Source organism: Mya arenaria, chromosome 5, assembly GCF_026914265.1.
Source record: "Mya arenaria isolate MELC-2E11 chromosome 5, ASM2691426v1".
In the NCBI taxonomy this organism is placed as follows: domain Eukaryota; kingdom Metazoa; phylum Mollusca; class Bivalvia; order Myida; family Myidae; genus Mya; species Mya arenaria.
The window spans coordinates 76,707,416-76,726,717 of record NC_069126.1 but is presented as its reverse complement, the minus strand read 5'-3'; the positions used below and the strand labels follow the sequence as shown (position 1 = coordinate 76,726,717).

The window sequence follows — 19,302 nt, the reverse complement described above, 5'->3', positions numbered from 1 at the left end:
GGGTGCGTCTCCCCATTTGTTTGTTTGTGTATGTCTGTCTGTGTGCATATCTGTGTTTGTTTGTCTTTTTATCTGTCTGTCCGATTCTCTGTGCCGGCAAAAAAATCATGTTTAGAAACAGTAAAAACCCAAGAGACCAAGTGTGTTTCATCTTTTATTTTTATTTTTTTGAAATATTATATTTATATTTTAAAATAATTCCTAAACATATCACAATGGTAACAAAGAATGAAAACGGAACAAAGTGAACATGAATAATGAATGTGTATAAAAGTTTCGTAATGGAATGTTTCCAGCTGTATCACGTGGGGTGTATAGTTTATAATAAAATATTTATATCACAAAATAAATTAGTTTATTTTTTGTGGATTCCGAATCGATCATTGGATTGAGAAATATTCAGTTCAATTAGTGTATAACAAATATGTCCGTGTTAACCTGGTATGTGAATAATAACCGTTAATATCAGGACATGTAGCACTTCCAAACAATAGTTTTATATGCATCTATAATAACAAACAAGGGGGTAAGAATAAATGGAAACTATATGAACATAAATAACATAATGGAATAACACTTCATGGATTTGGCACTAATACTGTCATTGAACAAAGAATACCTCAATAATGTCTCGAGCATTTCTCTTTAAAAATATGTTCTTGAACACCTTATGATGTTAGCTGGTAGCTTTCTTCTAGTACTGTAGTACTGTAAGGGGGGTAACCCCTGCGCAGAGTTATGCTAACAGAAGCCAGGGTTTGTGTGTTCGATCAGACACCGCTTGCAGTGTTTTTTCACGGTTCTATAGGCTTCCAACGTCACGTGACAATCCTGAATGTTCAGCTGCTGCAGTTTATGGCAATGTTGAGCTATGGTAACGATACCCAGGTCCGTAATAGCGTCACATGACTTAACACTAAGCTTCCGTAGCTGGCTACAATAGCCAAGGGCCACCAGCCCTTCGTCAGTAATATCACATTTCCCTATGTCTAATGACTTGAGGCGGGTAAGATTTCTTGCAATTGTATCCAATGAGTCGTCCGAAACCGCCTCACATCCCCGAACATTTAAATACCGTAACTTCCGGCATCCACGCGCGATTTGAATAATAGCAACGTCCGAAACCTTTTCGCACTTAGCCACACTGAGGTACCGCAAATTCTCACTTAGTTTAGAAATCTCACTGGCGCCATAGTCCGTTAGACGCTTGCAGTCACTGACGCTGAGTTCTCGGAGGTTGGAACAGTTGTTACACACGGCCTCCACGCCCTGGTCTCCGATGCGCACGCAACGCCGCAGGAAGAGGTACTGCAGTTGCGTACAGTAGGAGGACACGGTGACGAGACCGGCGTCGTCCAGGGCGGAGCAATCCGTGAGGTCAAGGTAGCGGAGGTAGATCTGGCGGAGGTGGGGCGCCGTCGCCTGGGCTAGCAGCTTGTCCGTCAGCCGGATGCACGTGACGCACGGGCAGCCTGAGGAAAAAGGGGGTGTGATGATTAGATATAAGTTGTATATTAAATATGTGTTCCACCATTTGCTATTTTACAAAGGCCGAGAGCAGCATAGGTAAATTATCCTGCGATTTTGTTGAAATTGTGTCCATTTAGACTTCACACGAACAAATCAGAGTGTTTCAAAATGTACAGGAGAACGCCTAAACAGGCTGTATATTATTAATAAAAAATAAAGACTCCTGCTAGCAAGTAATAGCCATGCAAAGGCACGAATGGTGGATCAAAATCGTATAAATAATATCCTAATAACAGTAATGTATTGGCAGGTATGAACATTCATTTTGCGTTAGGTATCAGGCCCTAGTTAAGCTCACTTATGCATCGAAAAAAAACACACGAAAGTCTCGTAAATTTTAAAGACAGTTTCCATAGAATGAAGAACGCCAATAAAGGTTTCCTAAATCCTAACACCTCCGATGACATGAACAATGAATGCTCCGATTCAGCGAACCTTTAAATGATGAGAAGTAAAACAACAATTAAAATGCCACATGCCCATAAAACTGTAATTGTAATAGCTATATCGTTTGAGGAATTCTTTGAATAATTAAATATACATGAACGATAAAAATCAGACGGGCTTTTAAAGAATAAACTGTTCTTTGAAGTGATTGTCTTTGACCAGAAATCGACTGTAAAACGACGTCGCAGCTAAATAATAGAACGTTTACGGCGTGATTTTAGTCCTTTGTTTACTAGGGAATCTGAAAAGGGACCGTATGAAGCACAGTCGGACAATCAAGAGTAATCATACCAATTCAACAACACGCAAAGTTATCTTTTGTAACAAGGTCCACCATAAACCCCATTAAAATTATTCCCGATCAGAAAGGTACAATTACAGTTCATTGGGACAAAAATAAAAAGATAGAAATATGTTCTTATCTATCTCTGAAGTATGTATAGAAAATATTATATGCCTTAAATGAGCCAAAGTCTTACTGTGAAAATGAATGAATATTACTATCACTGGATATGGTTAATACCCCCAATATACCACGCACTTGTAATAGGAAGTATCACTGGGCGATATGTATGCTCATTTAATGCCCTACGTCGATGAAAGGGCATCAATCAAATTAATGGTCCTACTATAAAGAAATAAGAATCATAACATACCAAAAAATAAAATAATAAAAGGCAATAACTTAAGACATACTGCAGCCACAGTTATGGTTCCTGTCAACTGCACTTGTTATTAATGAGATATATGTTTGTATGAATATGAAATTTGAGGCCAGTATCTCACAGACCGTTCATATTGCTCCGGACAAGACTGCCCGGTGGAGACAAGTACAAAAATAAGTATAAAGCATATAATCAAAGGGCAATAACTCTAAAAGAATACCAAACACAACGTAATGTTTCTTTTGCAAAGTACGTTTCATCAACTCAATCAATATCTTTATGAAGTTTTAAGTCAATACCTAAAAACGTATGGAGTAATTGAGAAAAATACACGTGGCCGATGTCCAAGGACGGACGAACGGACGGATGGGCGTACGGACGGGTCAAGATGATTCCTATAGATCCCACACCACTACGTGGTGGGTGTGTGAAACATCTAACTATGAAAAACAGCAGCATTATGATACCAACACAAAGGTAAAGCTAACATCAGTTATTCAATGTCAACGATTAATACGTACACTACTGACGTAAAAGTGTAACATTTTTACGTACCAGTGACGTCTAGATATTCCAAGTTGACGCAGTAGGACACCACTTCGAATAGAGCAGCGTTCGTGACGTTAGCGCATCCCTGGATTTCCAAGTGCCGTAACTCTGGACAACTCTTGGCTATTGCATGTAGGCCCTTGTCTGTCAGTTTTTCACAACCGTTCAAATTAATCCTTTCCACTATAACACACACAGTAGGGGTATTGTAACTCAACCGTTTAGTCAAATACCTTAAGGCATGGTCTATATGAACACTTTCGCTATTTATAGCAATTTTCTTCCACAATAAAGGGTCCCATGCCAGTCGGTACCATCTCTGAGAGACACACGAACAGCGACAAAGTTGGTCAGTTGGCAAGCTTGAGAAGATTTTCACGATGACGTCATCAGTCATCAGGTCAAAAGGTGAAGGTCTCACTTTGTATTTCACTTTACTAGAGGTCAACATAAGTCTGTCGGTGTCTTGTACTTCATAATTATTGTGGATGAAATGCTTCTGTTTCTGTAGCTGCATGTGGTATTCATAGGATGGAGGCTGGGTCGTATGAATAACGGGGGTGGGGTAATCTGAGTTTACACTGCTCGAATCAGACGACAACGGCACGCGTTCTCTATTCGCCTTGTTCTGCTGAGCAACTTTCGCGCCATGTGTGTACGCCCAGGGGAATTTTCCGTCCCCCTGACGTTTCTTGACGTACGGTCGGTCTGTGGATAGCGAAGAATCGGAAAACTGTCGGTCAAAAGACGAGTCCGAGAACCGGTGGTCAGCAGACGACACTGACGAGCTGTCGCCCTTGAATGTAGACATTCTCGTCGTTGATTGGTTGTGAGAACTCGTGACGTCAGAGGCTATCCCGGAGGATGAGTCATGGTTGTGCTCCGCTATCAACGGATCTGAAGATATATAATAATATTAAATTGAGTATATCTGAAATTGTACGTAATACCAAAATTTTCTTGTAAGGATTTATCCGGTTGACATCTTACTTCTTCTTCTGAATCTCTCAAAATCCTTTAAAGGCATTTCGGTCAACGCCACTGCAATTCAGGGAACACTACTTCCCTACCTCCGTGTTCAGTAATTGGCGTCAATAACGTTAGAGGTTGAATAATGCTGTTTTGGGGTGAAAAATGAGACGTTGATCAATTTCAGGCCGATTTTCTTCAACCATTAATAACTGAAATCGGATTTGATTTGACCAATCAAAACAATGTAGGTTTACAGAAAGAAAACAAGTTATCTAATAAGTAAGTATTTCTCTCTTGACACTGATACGCTGCACCTGTGTTATTTCAAACACCATCCAATCAGCTCTCGAGACGAACGAAAAAACATTTATATTACAAATAAACCGTAAACAAAAAAAAACCGAAACAAAAATTATGTACGTAAGATCAAGAAATGTAAAACAAACAATCAAGAGCAAGATTTATACACATTAAGAGATTAACACTAATCCTTAGAGTGTTTATTTTGTGTTTTACCATATTCTATAAAGAAATCCATTTTCATCTTTAATTTATACTGCAATTCTACACATAAACCATTGAAAAAACAACTACATAAGTCACTTTGAGTGGAATTAACTGAATATATAACATTGCCGCTCGTTTCATAATTATTGACAAACTTTCATATTTGAAATGCTAAATCTATACTGTTATCAAATTTCTGTCAAGTCTGATAATCATCGGCCCAGATAATATTTATTAAATTGTTTGAATGACTGACTCGCAAAATCATTGAATTTTGTTTTTGGTCGAGTAGTAATTTAGTATCAAATGCCATTAATAGCGAAATGTATATGGGTCGTAATTCCTTAATTATTCAAATTCTTTAGCGTATAATTATGTTTAATATGTCCGTTTATGAAAACCTATGTTTAGTTGCACTAGGGATAGTGTAATTTAGGCATCATTTGGTTCTTTGACGTGTTCAGAGTGCGTTAAAGTGCATGTCGTTAATTTCCTGAATGCGTGTATACGTTCACTTAAAAGACATTTTCGGAATGGTTGTTTGAATCGATTCTGTTTCATTGTAATGCACACTGCTAACAATGTATTTCATATTTGTTCAAAGTATTCTACATCATGGAAATACTCACTGCTATCAATGTATTTCATATTTGTTCAAAGCATTCAGTTTCATGTAAGGATACAATCAATCATTATGTAGCATTTGAATTGTTGTCTGTTTTAACAACGCTTATCAGGAGTCACCATTGTGGTTATTTTGTTGCTGGTGTTGCTGTTATTATGTTGTTATTTTGTAGTTGTTTATATAATGTTGTGTCGTTGTACGCGGCACATGCAAAGTGTAATTATAAGGCATGCATAAGGTAAAAAGGAAATTCTGAGATATTCGAAAAAATGTTGGAAGTTCATTACCTTTCTTAATAAAGGGAATACATTCAATTCAATCAATTCACAGAGATTTTGTATACGTACAAGCAATGTTTAAAAAATAAACGGAGAAACTTCACTTTATATATATTTACATATAATAGACTGTATAACTGAATGGCAAATCCTCTTTGAAAAACTTTTTAAAATCCATTTTATGCACGTCACTTTTCTTTAAAATATTACTGGGCTATCTTGAACACATATTATCATCAGTGTCTCAACAATTCATTCTCTAATACTCTTTTATTAAATATTTAAGGAGAGGTAATAAACGTAAGGTGAACATATTTGAGACAACCATGTCAAAAACAGATCCTAAATTACACAATTATCGTTATCATAATAGGTTTACATCTACTATTACATGATATCATATGTTGTGAAAATCGCGCATTTAGTGGTCTTTAACCTTATCGTCGTATATAAGGACTTTTTAATCATCTACTGAATAAAGAAAATCTCTTAACAAGACATATGTCATTTAAAAAAAAAATCATCACTCTATAATTGCCGCATTTTACATTAATTACTTCTTTATTTGGGTATTTAAATTAGTTTGAATCTATTCGTAATCCAGTTGTGAAAATCGGATAAATGATGACAAGCGCCCAGAAAGGATTGATTACAGATAACAGATAATTTATGAAGGCTTGAACAAAGTACATCATCTCCTTAACCACATATATATGATATATAATATTGATAACACAACATGAAACTGCAGGTTCAATTTATATAAAAAAAAATCTGTAGTCCTGCTTATAAAAAGGATTGAGACCTGTAGAATGTTGAATTTAGAAATCTTACGCTATCATACAAAATATAATAAAGTTGAATAAAACAAATATGACTTAATTCCCTATTTCCATTGTCATTTTTATTATCAACAAAGATGTGTCCTATTTTATATCAGAATGACAGCGCACATTTGGCCGTATAAAAGTGAATTTTATATTCTAAATACGGTAAAAACGTGCCCTAAACATGCAGAGTGTAAATTGAGAACATGTCACTGACACTATAAACAATACTTCAATACATGAACTAACCGTTTGATATTGTATCTGATGACACTATCATCATCGACACCATAACCATTAACAGTATTAAATGTAAGTACCGATGTAGAAGTGTCCCTTGTCTTACCTATCTCTAAAAATCCAGGGTATTTCATGATAAAAGTATTGTATTTTTATAAAATATAACTCCTTTATTTTTTATACGTATTTCCTCCTGAACCTTTTCACGTTCGTCTTATTTAATGAATCTTCCCTTTCAGGTGGACTACACAAACTGGACGTTAGTTCTTTAATGTTCGATTCAATGACTTTCAGCCTTCCACCTTATGACGAAAGCCACTTGGATTCCAACACTATTAGGTGATAAATCACCAGATAACATTCATTATGTTTGCTGATTACTGTCGAACCTCTTTCTATGAGTCAGGTGCTATCTTTAAAGTATAATTGGTCAATTTGGGCGCCAAAGTTCATTTGGATATGATTAGAGTCGTTTCTATAAACGGAAAACAAACATAACACGTTACTATATTAAAAGTGTTTCCTACTGTAAATATAGTCCAGCAAATGTCAATATAATAATGTTGATTTGTGGATTAACATACCCTTTTCAATTCAGCAGTTTGCTACAAAAGAAACTTCAAAAGAAATTACCATTTTTGAGGATCCGTTTTTTTCTGAATACTTCTACAAACATGTCAAAAATGTTGGGATTGAATATCAATAATTGGCAAAATAAAAGATGAAATGAAAGGGAAATGAAAATGTTTTTATTTGGTCATACCAAAGTAATGTTCATATTATTAGGGATAAAAATTCAATTAAGATCATAACGACTGATTAAATGTTAGTTTTCCGTTTACGCTGTATTCAAAAATGAGGGGTATAAAGACCGCTTACTTCAATATAAAGAGAAATATGATTCAACTGAAATAAACTCAATAGAATGTACAAATTGATTTCCATATTTCATTGTGTGAGGTCAAACACACATCATTTCAAAAATAAATGTTCGATAAGGATGAACTGAACGGGAAAAAAGCAAACCATCAAAGAAAACGAGATATAGCCCAACTATTTTTTAATAAAGATTGATATAATATAGCAAATGAGAATGACACACCAGAAAAAGAACTAAACACCACATTCTGTTTTATTTATTTTAAATACACATGCAACGGCCTCACTTTCAGTTTTGTTCTATTCTATTCTATTCTATTCTATTCTATTCTATTCTATTCTATTCTATTCTATTCCGGTCTGTTCTGTTCTGTTCTGTTCTGTTCTGTTCTGTTCTGTTCTGTTTTTGTTTTTGTTTTCTGATCTGACCGGTCATATGGTCAAACGAAATACCTAAAAATTCACTGTCACACGTGCGCAGAGACTGACAGACGAACCATCGCGAGACTGATCTCATACAAAGCCACAGTCGTACGTGCGCAGAGACAGACAGACGAACCATCGCGAGACTGATCTTATACAAAGCCACACTTACACGTGCGAAGAGACTGACAGACAAACATCGCGAGACTGACCTAATACAAAGCCAAAGTCACACGTGCGAAGAGACTGACAGACGAACCATCACAAGACTGATCTAATACAAAGCCATACTTACACGTCCGAAGACTGACATACGAACCATCGCGAGACTGACAAAGCCACACTTACACGTGCGGAGAGACTGACAGACGAACCTTCGCGAGACTGACCTAATACAAAGCCACAGTCACACGTGCGAAGGGACTGACAGACAAACCATGGCGAGGCTGATCTAATACAAAGCCACGGTCACACGTGCGAAAGGACTGACAGACGAACCATGGCGAGACAGATCTAATACAAAGCCACAGTCACACGTGCGAAGGGACCGACAGACGAATCATCGCGAGACTGATCTAATACAAATTGCACCATGTTTTACAAAGCTGGACAACTAAAAGACCAAAGATTTTATCAATGACAAATTATTAGCAGCGCAGTAAATTATGTATAAGCCAATGGTCATAAAGTATCATTCGCCTTCGGCCGCTAATAATTAACTTATAAACCAATATTGGACATATCGGAAAGTTAATTTTATCAATAGACAGTTTTAGTGGTCGATGGTAACTTAATATATGGGCTTTATTAAATGATTTTACAGATCTGATAGAGCAAGCAAACTGGGGTAATGTTTAGTATGATATATAGTTGAAAGAAAAATGTTAACATTTGCAAATACTGGTTCAAGTGGTTATTGTTTTGCTCAATAAAAAGAGAACATAACTACCACTGTTTTGTCTCATCTGATTCGGTACAATTATACGAGTGTTAAGGTCATAATTTGACCTTACATAACTTGGGTTGTAAACGTAGTTTCAATGATGTCAAAATTAAGCAGGAAGAATCAAATTAATGCATGCTTTATAACAATTACTGAAATATAATACTCTCAAGTCTCAAAATTGCGCAAAAAAATGTAAATTGAAACCAGAATTTTATGTGCAGCTTTTGTTCAAATAAGAATATGTAGGTTCCAATCGTGGCGTGGCGACAGAAAATGAAATTTCAATGAAATTTAATACCAATCGTGTAAATTTGAGATGAAAAATGCTTGTAATTGTTGTATTAAGCGAGTGGGTAAACAGCCGCAATAAAGGCCCTTTATTAACTTGCAAATGAAAAATGTAATTTTCTTATTATTGAATTTTTGTCAAATGTTTACACAAAATTTGCGGCAATACGGAGCTAGTAATTATTCTTACCAATTCATCCGGGCTCTTTATTGTGATGACGAGGGTAAATATTGAATTAGGACGGTATTTGAGAAGAAAATATCGCATTTCTAAAAGCAGATTGTTAAGTCATTATAACCACATACTGCCACAGAGTTGGAAGTAACTGAAGCCCTGGGCTTATGCTCGTGGGTGCTTTTGAAATAATATTTTATCTGAAAACAAAAATACAAAACACACGAGCGCATGATGCTGACATCTAAATCATGCTGACACGTGTTTATTTACCTCACAGGGATTCAGATTCTAATGAGGAATGAATTTTTTTTTTACAGTTCCTTAAAAAGATATTGTCAAACAAAACAATGGAGTTTTTTTTTTTTACTCTCGGTTTCTATATATAGACGCAAAGATATATAGAAACTAAATCTCTTGAACCATTTCAAACAGCATTACTCAATCTCGAACTTTGGGTCTTTAATTCACAAATTACTTTTGATCATATATACACTAAAAAAAACATTAAATCCTGCACATTCTTATTTAGGAGATCTGTGCGATCCATTACATTTCAATTTCGAACATTCACTATTAATGATGTGCTATTATTCACGTTCAATGAGCTATATTCACCAGCCTTTAATCCTACGCATCCGAACATTTCCATAAATCCACTGATTTCGATCGATTTCGGTAAATACATCTCTGTTACAGTGACATGTGAACATTGATTTACAACTTGTCGACATTATGCTGTCCCTATTTCAATTTAAATCACAAGTATTTGCTAAAGAATTCAAAGTATCTCTGTACACGTGCAACAAAAGGTGGGTTGAATGAAGCCCACTTTGATGTTTTGAACAGTAATGGATACTACAAGGGAATATTGAAAAAGAAAAACCATTAGTCACATTGTTAGTTAAGTATCAAATGTTTAAACTTACTTTTCATTATTTCCGCTAAAGTTCGTCCATACGATGTTGAAAAGGAGAATTGCAAAGTTTGGGATGAAAACACGAAATAGTTTTTGGGTAATTATTTCACTAAATAAAACAATGTTTTCTGTCAATAGTTTACTAACAATCAATCACTGTCGATCTTCTACACTGTTCAGCTAGAAATGATTCCGTCAATACAACAACATGAAGCCCCGATCATGTAATAAGGTCGAACTTGATACGTGATTTAACAAAGCATATTCCATTGAACATGCCTGTTGATGTTACTTTTACCATATCTTGAGTGCTATCATCAGCAGCTTCAATGCCTGGATTATGCTAAGGTTCACTAAGCTGAACCAGACCAATACAATCAATAACAATAGTTTATATAGGGATAAATATTGCTAATAATACATCTATATTTAAAGTGTCCAATTAATTTCCATTTAAAAGGCCTAGGAATTCAGAATCATTGATATAATCAAGGAAATACACAATGACAAGTTACTTTTTATTCAGAGTAGATCTACAGCCAAATAGCACACGCTCCGTGAAAGAAACTAATTCCAGTGTAATTTTGTACAAATATTCACCACGCTTTCATGCTAATGGACGCTATTGTGCTTGTTTTCTGTGTAACCAAACCTATCAATTATACACCACTTACACTGCACCGCCCTGACATCTTCATTAAGAAAATATGGACCATGAACCATCACATATATTTTTGCAATAGTTTAGAAAGAAATCAAAAATCACATGCGTCAGTTTTCATTATTTCGTACGCAAACCAGTGCAGAAATTCCTTACCTGTCACTCATAACCCCTAGTTGACAGTTTCGTCTTTGACAGACATCTATTCATCCACTTGACTCGTTGTCAGTGTCAAACCAGTCTTCCATCTTCGCAACCTTGGCATATGTGGGGGACTTGATTACCCAGACGTATTTCAGATATGTGGATAAGTACTTGTTGCATGTTTACAATGTTCAAATAAGAATCATTTCGAGTACTCATAATTATCAGTTCAGATACTAAGATTAATTCAGTTATGTGAATGAGAAAAGCTTGCAGTTGTCAATAATGCTGACATCAACATATCAGTTTTCGGGTTTGGGGTACATGGTTATATGCCACCTAGTTCATGTTTTGTTCACCTATCGCAACTAATTCGTTCCATCCCATGACCCTCGTCATAACCGATCACATCTTAATCCCCCATCTGATTCAAACAAGTTACGTACTCAAAACCGGTTTCAGTGTGTTTATCTTCCGCCTGTTCCTTGTTATCAAAACATCCCTTCCCATTGTCAGCTTCTAAATCTACAGACACACCTTTTATCCCCAAACCGTACAGTAACACCATTGTTGTTGTTGGTTATCGTGTCGCTTGTGGTTAGTTTACCTGTAAATGGTTCATTTCACGGATTTTGATTATTCTAGCTGCTGGGTATTTCCGATTATATTTATTGGAATGATAGCATCTGTATTGGTGAAACCGACTGTGTTATCATGACTAGGTATCTCAAATTTGCATAATATATTTTCTATTTAGCCCCATAGACATTTTTTAATAAAATAAAGACTGTATGTTTTAGCGATAATTGAATCACCACTAGTTTACTTAGAGTCTTCATGCGATGCGACATTTCTGATTTGACACACTGCACGTATTGTGCATGGGCGGGTTTGGACATTTCAAACTGAATACTCATGCTTTCTCAGACAGCGAATTACAAACACACTGTTTGAATTGTGGTCACTTATGTTTTTATAGCAAAATATCTTTATTGTGCTAAAGTTATGGCCGTCTAAACCCTAACGCTACATATGGCTTCTTCAGCAGTTAATGCAGAAAATTGAACTTTTTCAATGACGAGTTTAAAATCTAACAACACAAAACAGATATATGAATGCTAAGAACTATGTTCTGTTCAAATCATTACTAGTATGTACACAGGCCTTGAACTTAGTTTGGCTGCTGCATTTCAGTACAGCTGGGAGTAGGATTGTTATTGGTCCCAGCGTTAAGTTGAAAATTTACAATTTCGATTTTCCTTCTACAACTGTCACCTACGGATTGTCTTGTCATTGGGGGGATTCCACAAAGTTTTACTCTAAATCATTTTTCATATCTCAGGAATGGCAGTCCTCCACACTGATAACTCTGAAACTAGTATTATTGAGGTCAAACATTTTTGTTACGTTTCTTAATCATCCCATAAATAGATAAAATTCCAATGTTCCAACTGCGGTTAAGTTACACATAGTAAATAAAATTCTAATGATCGGTAGAAAGGGAGTTTGAAGATGACTTCGCAAGGAAAATTGGAAGTTTATTCAGACTTTTATTAGGTCGTTTTAGATTATTGCATAACACGTCTATCGATCATCATAGTGATTAAGCTTTCATGAATGGTCCAAGATTGCTGTCTGTTTTTATTTTAATGCCAACATTTAGAGAAAAATACCAGAACATTTATGCACTTAAATAGTCCTGATAACTGGGTGGTTGGAGCATTGACGGGATTTCTCTCTCAATCATTCCGTACCAGACCATGTAACGAGTCAATAAAGCCACAATACACCTCTAATCCCGGCCACTTGGGCTGCTAATCTTTGTCTTCTCTGGGGCTACTGGAACATTGAGCGATAAGACGGAATGATTTGTTTACATTTGGTCCATTTATAGATCCAGCTGCTGTATTTGTACGACTTCTTAATTTACAACCTGAGAATTTGGACGTTTAAATTGCAATTTCTATGATCAAAGAACGTGAGTGTACAGGTTATGTGGTGTTTATATTAATGTATGTGGTGTGTTTTTGTGTCTCTAGTTCATTGTCGTCTGCGTCTCTAGTTCATTGTCGTCTGCGTCTCTAGTTTATTGTCGTCTGCGTCTCTAGTTCATTGTCGTCTGTGTCTCTAGTTCATTGTCGTATGGGCCCTTGCCTTGTGCCTCTAAGTAGGGTTTATTTATTTTTTGTATTTTCGACTACTGGGGTTGTCCATGTAGTGTTCGTTGTATATTGAGCCGAGTGGGAACATTATAACAAATGCTCATATTGATTGTATGAATGATATGGGTACGGTCTGTATCTGAATGCGTTATTTGAAAGCAAAACAAGTCTAGTTATTATCTGAAACACCAAAAACATATGTTTGTTATTGATTACTTTATTTTCACGACTTTGTTGAAGTTGTATTTGCTTTAACCATGCTAATATGTTTCATGCAATAAACTGATTTTGAGTTTGAGTACAGTTTAATAAATAAATGATAAAAAGGTAATAAATTATTTATACTATTTTGTATAAATAGTTGTCCAAACAATAAGTTACTTGTATGAGAAAGCATAATAACGGGTGTCCTTAAACTTAAGATTTTATCAAGCGCTAGTTGACGTAATTGCTCATCAATAAAAGTGAATTAGAAAGTTAGAAAGTGAGAGTAACATACAGAGTGTCTTCAAATTGATTCTCAATCACAGATATTAGAGTGTGATAGTTCGAAATATAATGTCACTCATTGTTCAATGCATAATTTATCCTCATCTTAACAAACTAGCTTACAATAATAGCTTGTCGAATAAATCATTCATGACATATTTGACAACATACTATCTATAAAGCAAATTTGTGTCTTCAATAAATAAATTACAGTGAGAGAATTTGATAAGATCTGCGTTGTTTATTTGATTTCGTTATATTTCAAGAAATTAGTCCTTCAAACGAAGTCAATTAGCTCAACTGGAGGAACTTTGTCAACACAACTGGCACTTAGCCGTCTTAAAGGACTTGTGAATCTTATATAGCATGAAATGGCTCCCGTATTTATCAAACTTTAAATTCCTATCTACTTTCACAATGATAATACCTATTAAATTAAACTATTGTTTGAAGATTAGCTGCTTAATAAGATTAATGAAATAGTTTATTAATCAAATCGTATGCAATGTATTGACTACCACGATCCATATCTTATACTTTCGAAATAAAATTAGGATGTTTAAGATTTGTTAATTAAGGTATTCGACGTATATTGATGTTTAGAGGAGAAATATGTAAATCTTCTACGGATACAAATATTGCAAAAACGCTGTTTTGACCATGAAACATTGAACAATCGGTTGTTCCATGTCTGATTTCAGTTAAAATAATTGACAAAAATCACAACTGATATTACTTAATCTGTAATGTATTTTCTGTCACTTATTGTACATATTACTAGTGAAGTAGTCGGAAAATAATATCTTTTAAAATGAAAAAAACATTATATTGGGTCATCAACCATTTAAATTTAACATTACGGCCAGTGACAAGATTAAAAAGACTGAAATCTTGAGGTGTCCATCAGATACCTTAAGTACAGTGTAGAATGAAATACCTCATTTATCTTCAAACCAGGTTAACCTTAAGTAAACAATGACGCTATACACTCACAAGGAAATGCAGGTTTCGATAGGTTGCGTGTGCACTCAACAATACTTACAATTAGACATTTCTTCTCGCTTGTGAAATGAAAAACGACAATATTTGAATAATGATAAAGCACTACACCTTCTTTTAAGATAAACCTTTTTAGAATGCATTATCTCTTTGTTAAGATTTCCTATATCTTAATTCTGTAACGTTACTGTTTAAGGTGTTTTCCTAAATCGACGTGTTTCAACGCCCTCCTTAATTTGGTAATTAATTAATTAAGCATTGTTCACATTCTTTTTCTTTCACAATATCTTTATTTAGACGCACGTGTTTTATGCATTTGACGATACAAAACCAGACAGAGGGAGCAGGTGCATGTTGAATAAACCTTGACAATTACTTGATAAAATAAGACAAAAAATGATCACATTGTAGTTTTTTAAAATATAATACTTCTAAATAATATTTTTTTATTCTCTACAAAAGAATTTATTTCGATCGTTTAATACTTTAAAGGCGCACAACATAGTTTGATGCCTAGATTTTATAAATGAAAATCATTTAAATGCATTCTCGTGTAAAACTCATTTGACTTTAAAGATCCAAACAAACAAAAAATGCGTGTGATATAGGAACAGATAAAAATTATTGATGATTCTGGCGCTTTTTTAACTGTGGAATTGAAGCAACGGAGCTATTAAATAATATTTTTTCGGTACCTAAATAAAATGCATTTTTGTATCATTAACGTCCAGTGAGTTAACAATGATACTGTTTTAAAATTAAAAACATTTGTTTGTATAAACCTTGAGTGTGCGCCTTTAATACCCAAATAAAACACTCGAAAGTCGAATGCATTTTGTCTCCATTAAAACCACATGTTATTTATAGAAGGATAGGTGTAAATTAAGATAACAATTTTATTGCCTGTTATTTCTGTAAAATGCATATCTGTATTTTATTACTCACCGTAAAATATTCCTGTTTGGTACAACATCCGGAAAGTGGTAACATAAAATAAATTGTTAAATCCAAGGAAAGATCAAACTATCACATACTATCAAAAACATTTGGTCGACATCAGTATTTACGACACTTAAAGCACTCATGAAAACGATCTTAAATGTTTAACGTTTGAAACACTTTTCACTTATTTGCAATAAAGTTCCAATCTTCAGCTGTCAAACAAATAATTTAGCCGCTGTAAACAGTGATAAGCGATGTATTAAATACTGCCTTCTTAATACACAGGTTTAAGGTAGGCCATTTGTCCGTCCTATTATTAATAATAATAAAGTCATATAAATCAAAGAAATTGCTTAAACCCTCCGCTAATTCTGCTACTATAAATGCGAGAAATTGTTGTCACTGAATTGTTCATAGTTTTGACTCTCGATTGAAACCATATCCCTTTCAATAGCCCTTAAGCACAGTGACAACTATAAAACAGCAAACGCACAAAAACCTATCCTACTGGAACCGGTGATAAACTGATTAACTCAAACAAAAGTTTTAAGATTAACCTTCAAAGTAATCCGTATGTTTATAGAAACTTAATACATTCTACTAATAACCGTACACCACGCAATCACAGTTAAAAAACAATGAGAGAACGTCACCACGATAAATTTTACTCTAGTAATACTAGAGCAACAGAGCACAGTCTTAATATCGACACCAGATAATGCACAATTACTCAACATTAACTGCTTAAGACAACCGCAACCACCGAGGAATACAAATATCATGAAATGTGTGCAGCTGTACTGGGCCTCCTGATCGGAAATCAATCTATCAAATCGTTCTGCCCAAATAAAGACTAACAAGCCCGCCCTAGCTATTTGTTCAGCCGGGTTCTCACAGAGGATGATCGATAGGGCCTTTCACGGCCGCAATGGCGTCGCTTCCGAAAAAAAAAAGACTTAGAGGTGGACTATTTTCAAGAAATATTTGTCTCGATATATAATAATGTTTCGATTACGTTGTGCATTTTGTAACAACTTAATGTCCAAATACGTACACAATGTTGTGTGTAAAATGCAAAATGATCAACGGCAAAAGTTCAACACGCATTCTGCAACATAGATACAAGACAACAACAAAGGTACAGAACAACATACAAAACAACAGCAGACAAACATGACAACACACAATACAACAGCAGACATACAAGACAACATACAAAACAACAGCAGACATACAAGACAACATACAAAACAACAGCAGACATACAAGACAACACACAATACAACAGCAGACATACAAGACAACATACAAAACAACAGCAGACAAACATGACAACACACAATACAACAGCAGACATACAAGACAACATACAAAACAACAGCAGACATACAAGACAACATACAAAACAACAGCAGACATACAAGACAACACACAATACAACAGCAGACATACAAGACAACATACAAAACAACAGCAGACATACAAGACAACATACAAAACAACAGCAGACATACAAAACAACAGCAGACATACAAGACAACATACAAAACAACAGCAGACATACAAGACAACATACAATACAACAGCAGACATACAAGACAACAGCAGACATGCACAACAACAGCAGACATACAATACAACAGCAGACATACAAGACAACATACAAGACAACAGCAGACATACAAGACAACAGCAGACATACAAGACAACAGCAGACATACAAGACAACACACAATACAACAGCAAACATACAAAACAACAGCAGACATACAAAAAACAGCAGTCATACAAAACAAAAGCAGACATACAATACAACAGAAGACATACAAGACAACATACAAAACAACAGCAGACATACAAGACAACATAAGACATACAAATCAACACCAGACATACAAAACAACAGAAGACATACAAGACAACATACAAAACAACAGCAGACATACAAGACAAAATACTAAACAACAGAAGACATACAACACAACATACTAAACAACAGCAGACATACAAGTCAACAGCAGACATACATGAAAACAGCAGACATACAAGACAACATACAAAACAAAAGCAGACATACAAGACAACATACACAACAACAGCAGACATACATGACAACATACAAGACAACAGCAGACATATAAGACAACACACAAGACAACAGCAGACATACAATGCAACATACAAAAAAGCAGGCATAAAAGACAACATATAAGACAACAGCAGACATACAATACAACATACAAGACAACAGCAGACATACAAGACACCATACAAAACAATAGCAGGCATACGAGACAGAAACCGACAAACACGAAAGAAACATATTTAAAAGATAGAAACAGACATAGAGGATAACATTAAAGACAGCGGCGACCATACCAGACCGAAACAGACATAATTGTAAGAAACAGAGATACTTCACAGAAACAGAAATACAAGACAACACTATTTGACATGGTGCATGAACCCTTTACACCACTACCTTCACTCTAACGCACAAATTCCATCATCACCACCGCGTTCACAAAAACACAACAAACGCTACTATACAAGTGTGTGGCAAAATGGCAATCATTGGCGTCAGCATAGTTGACGGACACAGCAGGTAGTCGGCTGAAAAATATGGCCTTGGCGTCAACATAGTTGACGAACACAGCAGGTATTGAAGGATATGGCGATAAACTGCAACATCAAAACATCTTTCTTTATAGACGCTGGAACATCAAATAAAGGCAAACAGACTAAAACAAACGAAGGCATTTCTCACAGTAAGACATGCAGCTCGTGCGACGTTCTGGTAGAGTTATTTGTTGTTGACTCAGCACCAACATTGTCGAGGAACTTTACAATATGTTAAGGTTGAGCGTGTGTTATCGTACTCATCTGTACACAAGAACAACACGTCAACAACTGAAATGTTATCATTTCCATTTCAAATCAGCTGAAAAGCAGCGATTTATATCATTTTAAACACAAAGACAATACCAGACGTTCCAGAGAAAGGAAGAGAATCTTTATCTCTAGAGAGCCTCGACTTTGGACTAATATCTTTACCGATCAAGATTTCTGATTGGTTTTGTTCTAAAAAAAAATGAAAGAAAAATATTTGGCCCCAAATCCCTTGGTAAATTCTACAATAAAACTCAACATCTCTTTCATAAGATGTCATAGGTTTAACTCATCTTACCCGTGCAAAAAGAAAGACAACATCAACGATGGAGGTGATACACTAATGACCAGGGCGTAAGGGTATCAATTGTCCCTTTATTTCTATATTATCATGTACAATAACATTTAACATTTACGAACATTCCTTCAGTTCAATTTACTATACATTCTTTGTTTAAACAAAGGCGAAACTCGTAAAGAAAACTCACTGACAATGATACCCGGCGGTTTCTACTATCTCTGGGCGAACCCATGTAACAATAAACAACCGGCTGCTCCCTGAATGCCGGCGGTATGCCTCGCGTGCAATGACAATGGGAATTGTAATGTAATTATAAGTCTCTGTAATTGTTTAACATAATGAAAGAAGTTCTATCAAAAGTAAACAAGTACCTAACACACCCGTGTGCTATGCATGCAAATAGCTTTATATCAGCATGTTGCAAACGTGCTGAGCTCAAAGAACT

General features: G+C 35.3%; 1 protein-coding gene across 1 annotated transcript in view; it reads right to left on the bottom strand.

Annotated features, from left to right (window-relative positions):
- Nucleotides 1–141: 141 nt before the first annotated feature.
- LOC128234946 (uncharacterized) overlaps nt 142–19,302 on the bottom strand; it is a 31,128-nt gene continuing 11,967 nt past the window's right edge. Inside the window, exons 2-3 of the mRNA XM_052949597.1 lie at nt 3,198–4,088; nt 142–1,472 (exon numbers count right to left, since the gene is read on the bottom strand). Of these exons, the coding sequence (XP_052805557.1) occupies nt 742–1,472; nt 3,198–4,088 (1,622 nt within the window). The 3' untranslated portion in view covers nt 142–741. The remainder of the gene's footprint in view (nt 1,473–3,197; nt 4,089–19,302) is intronic.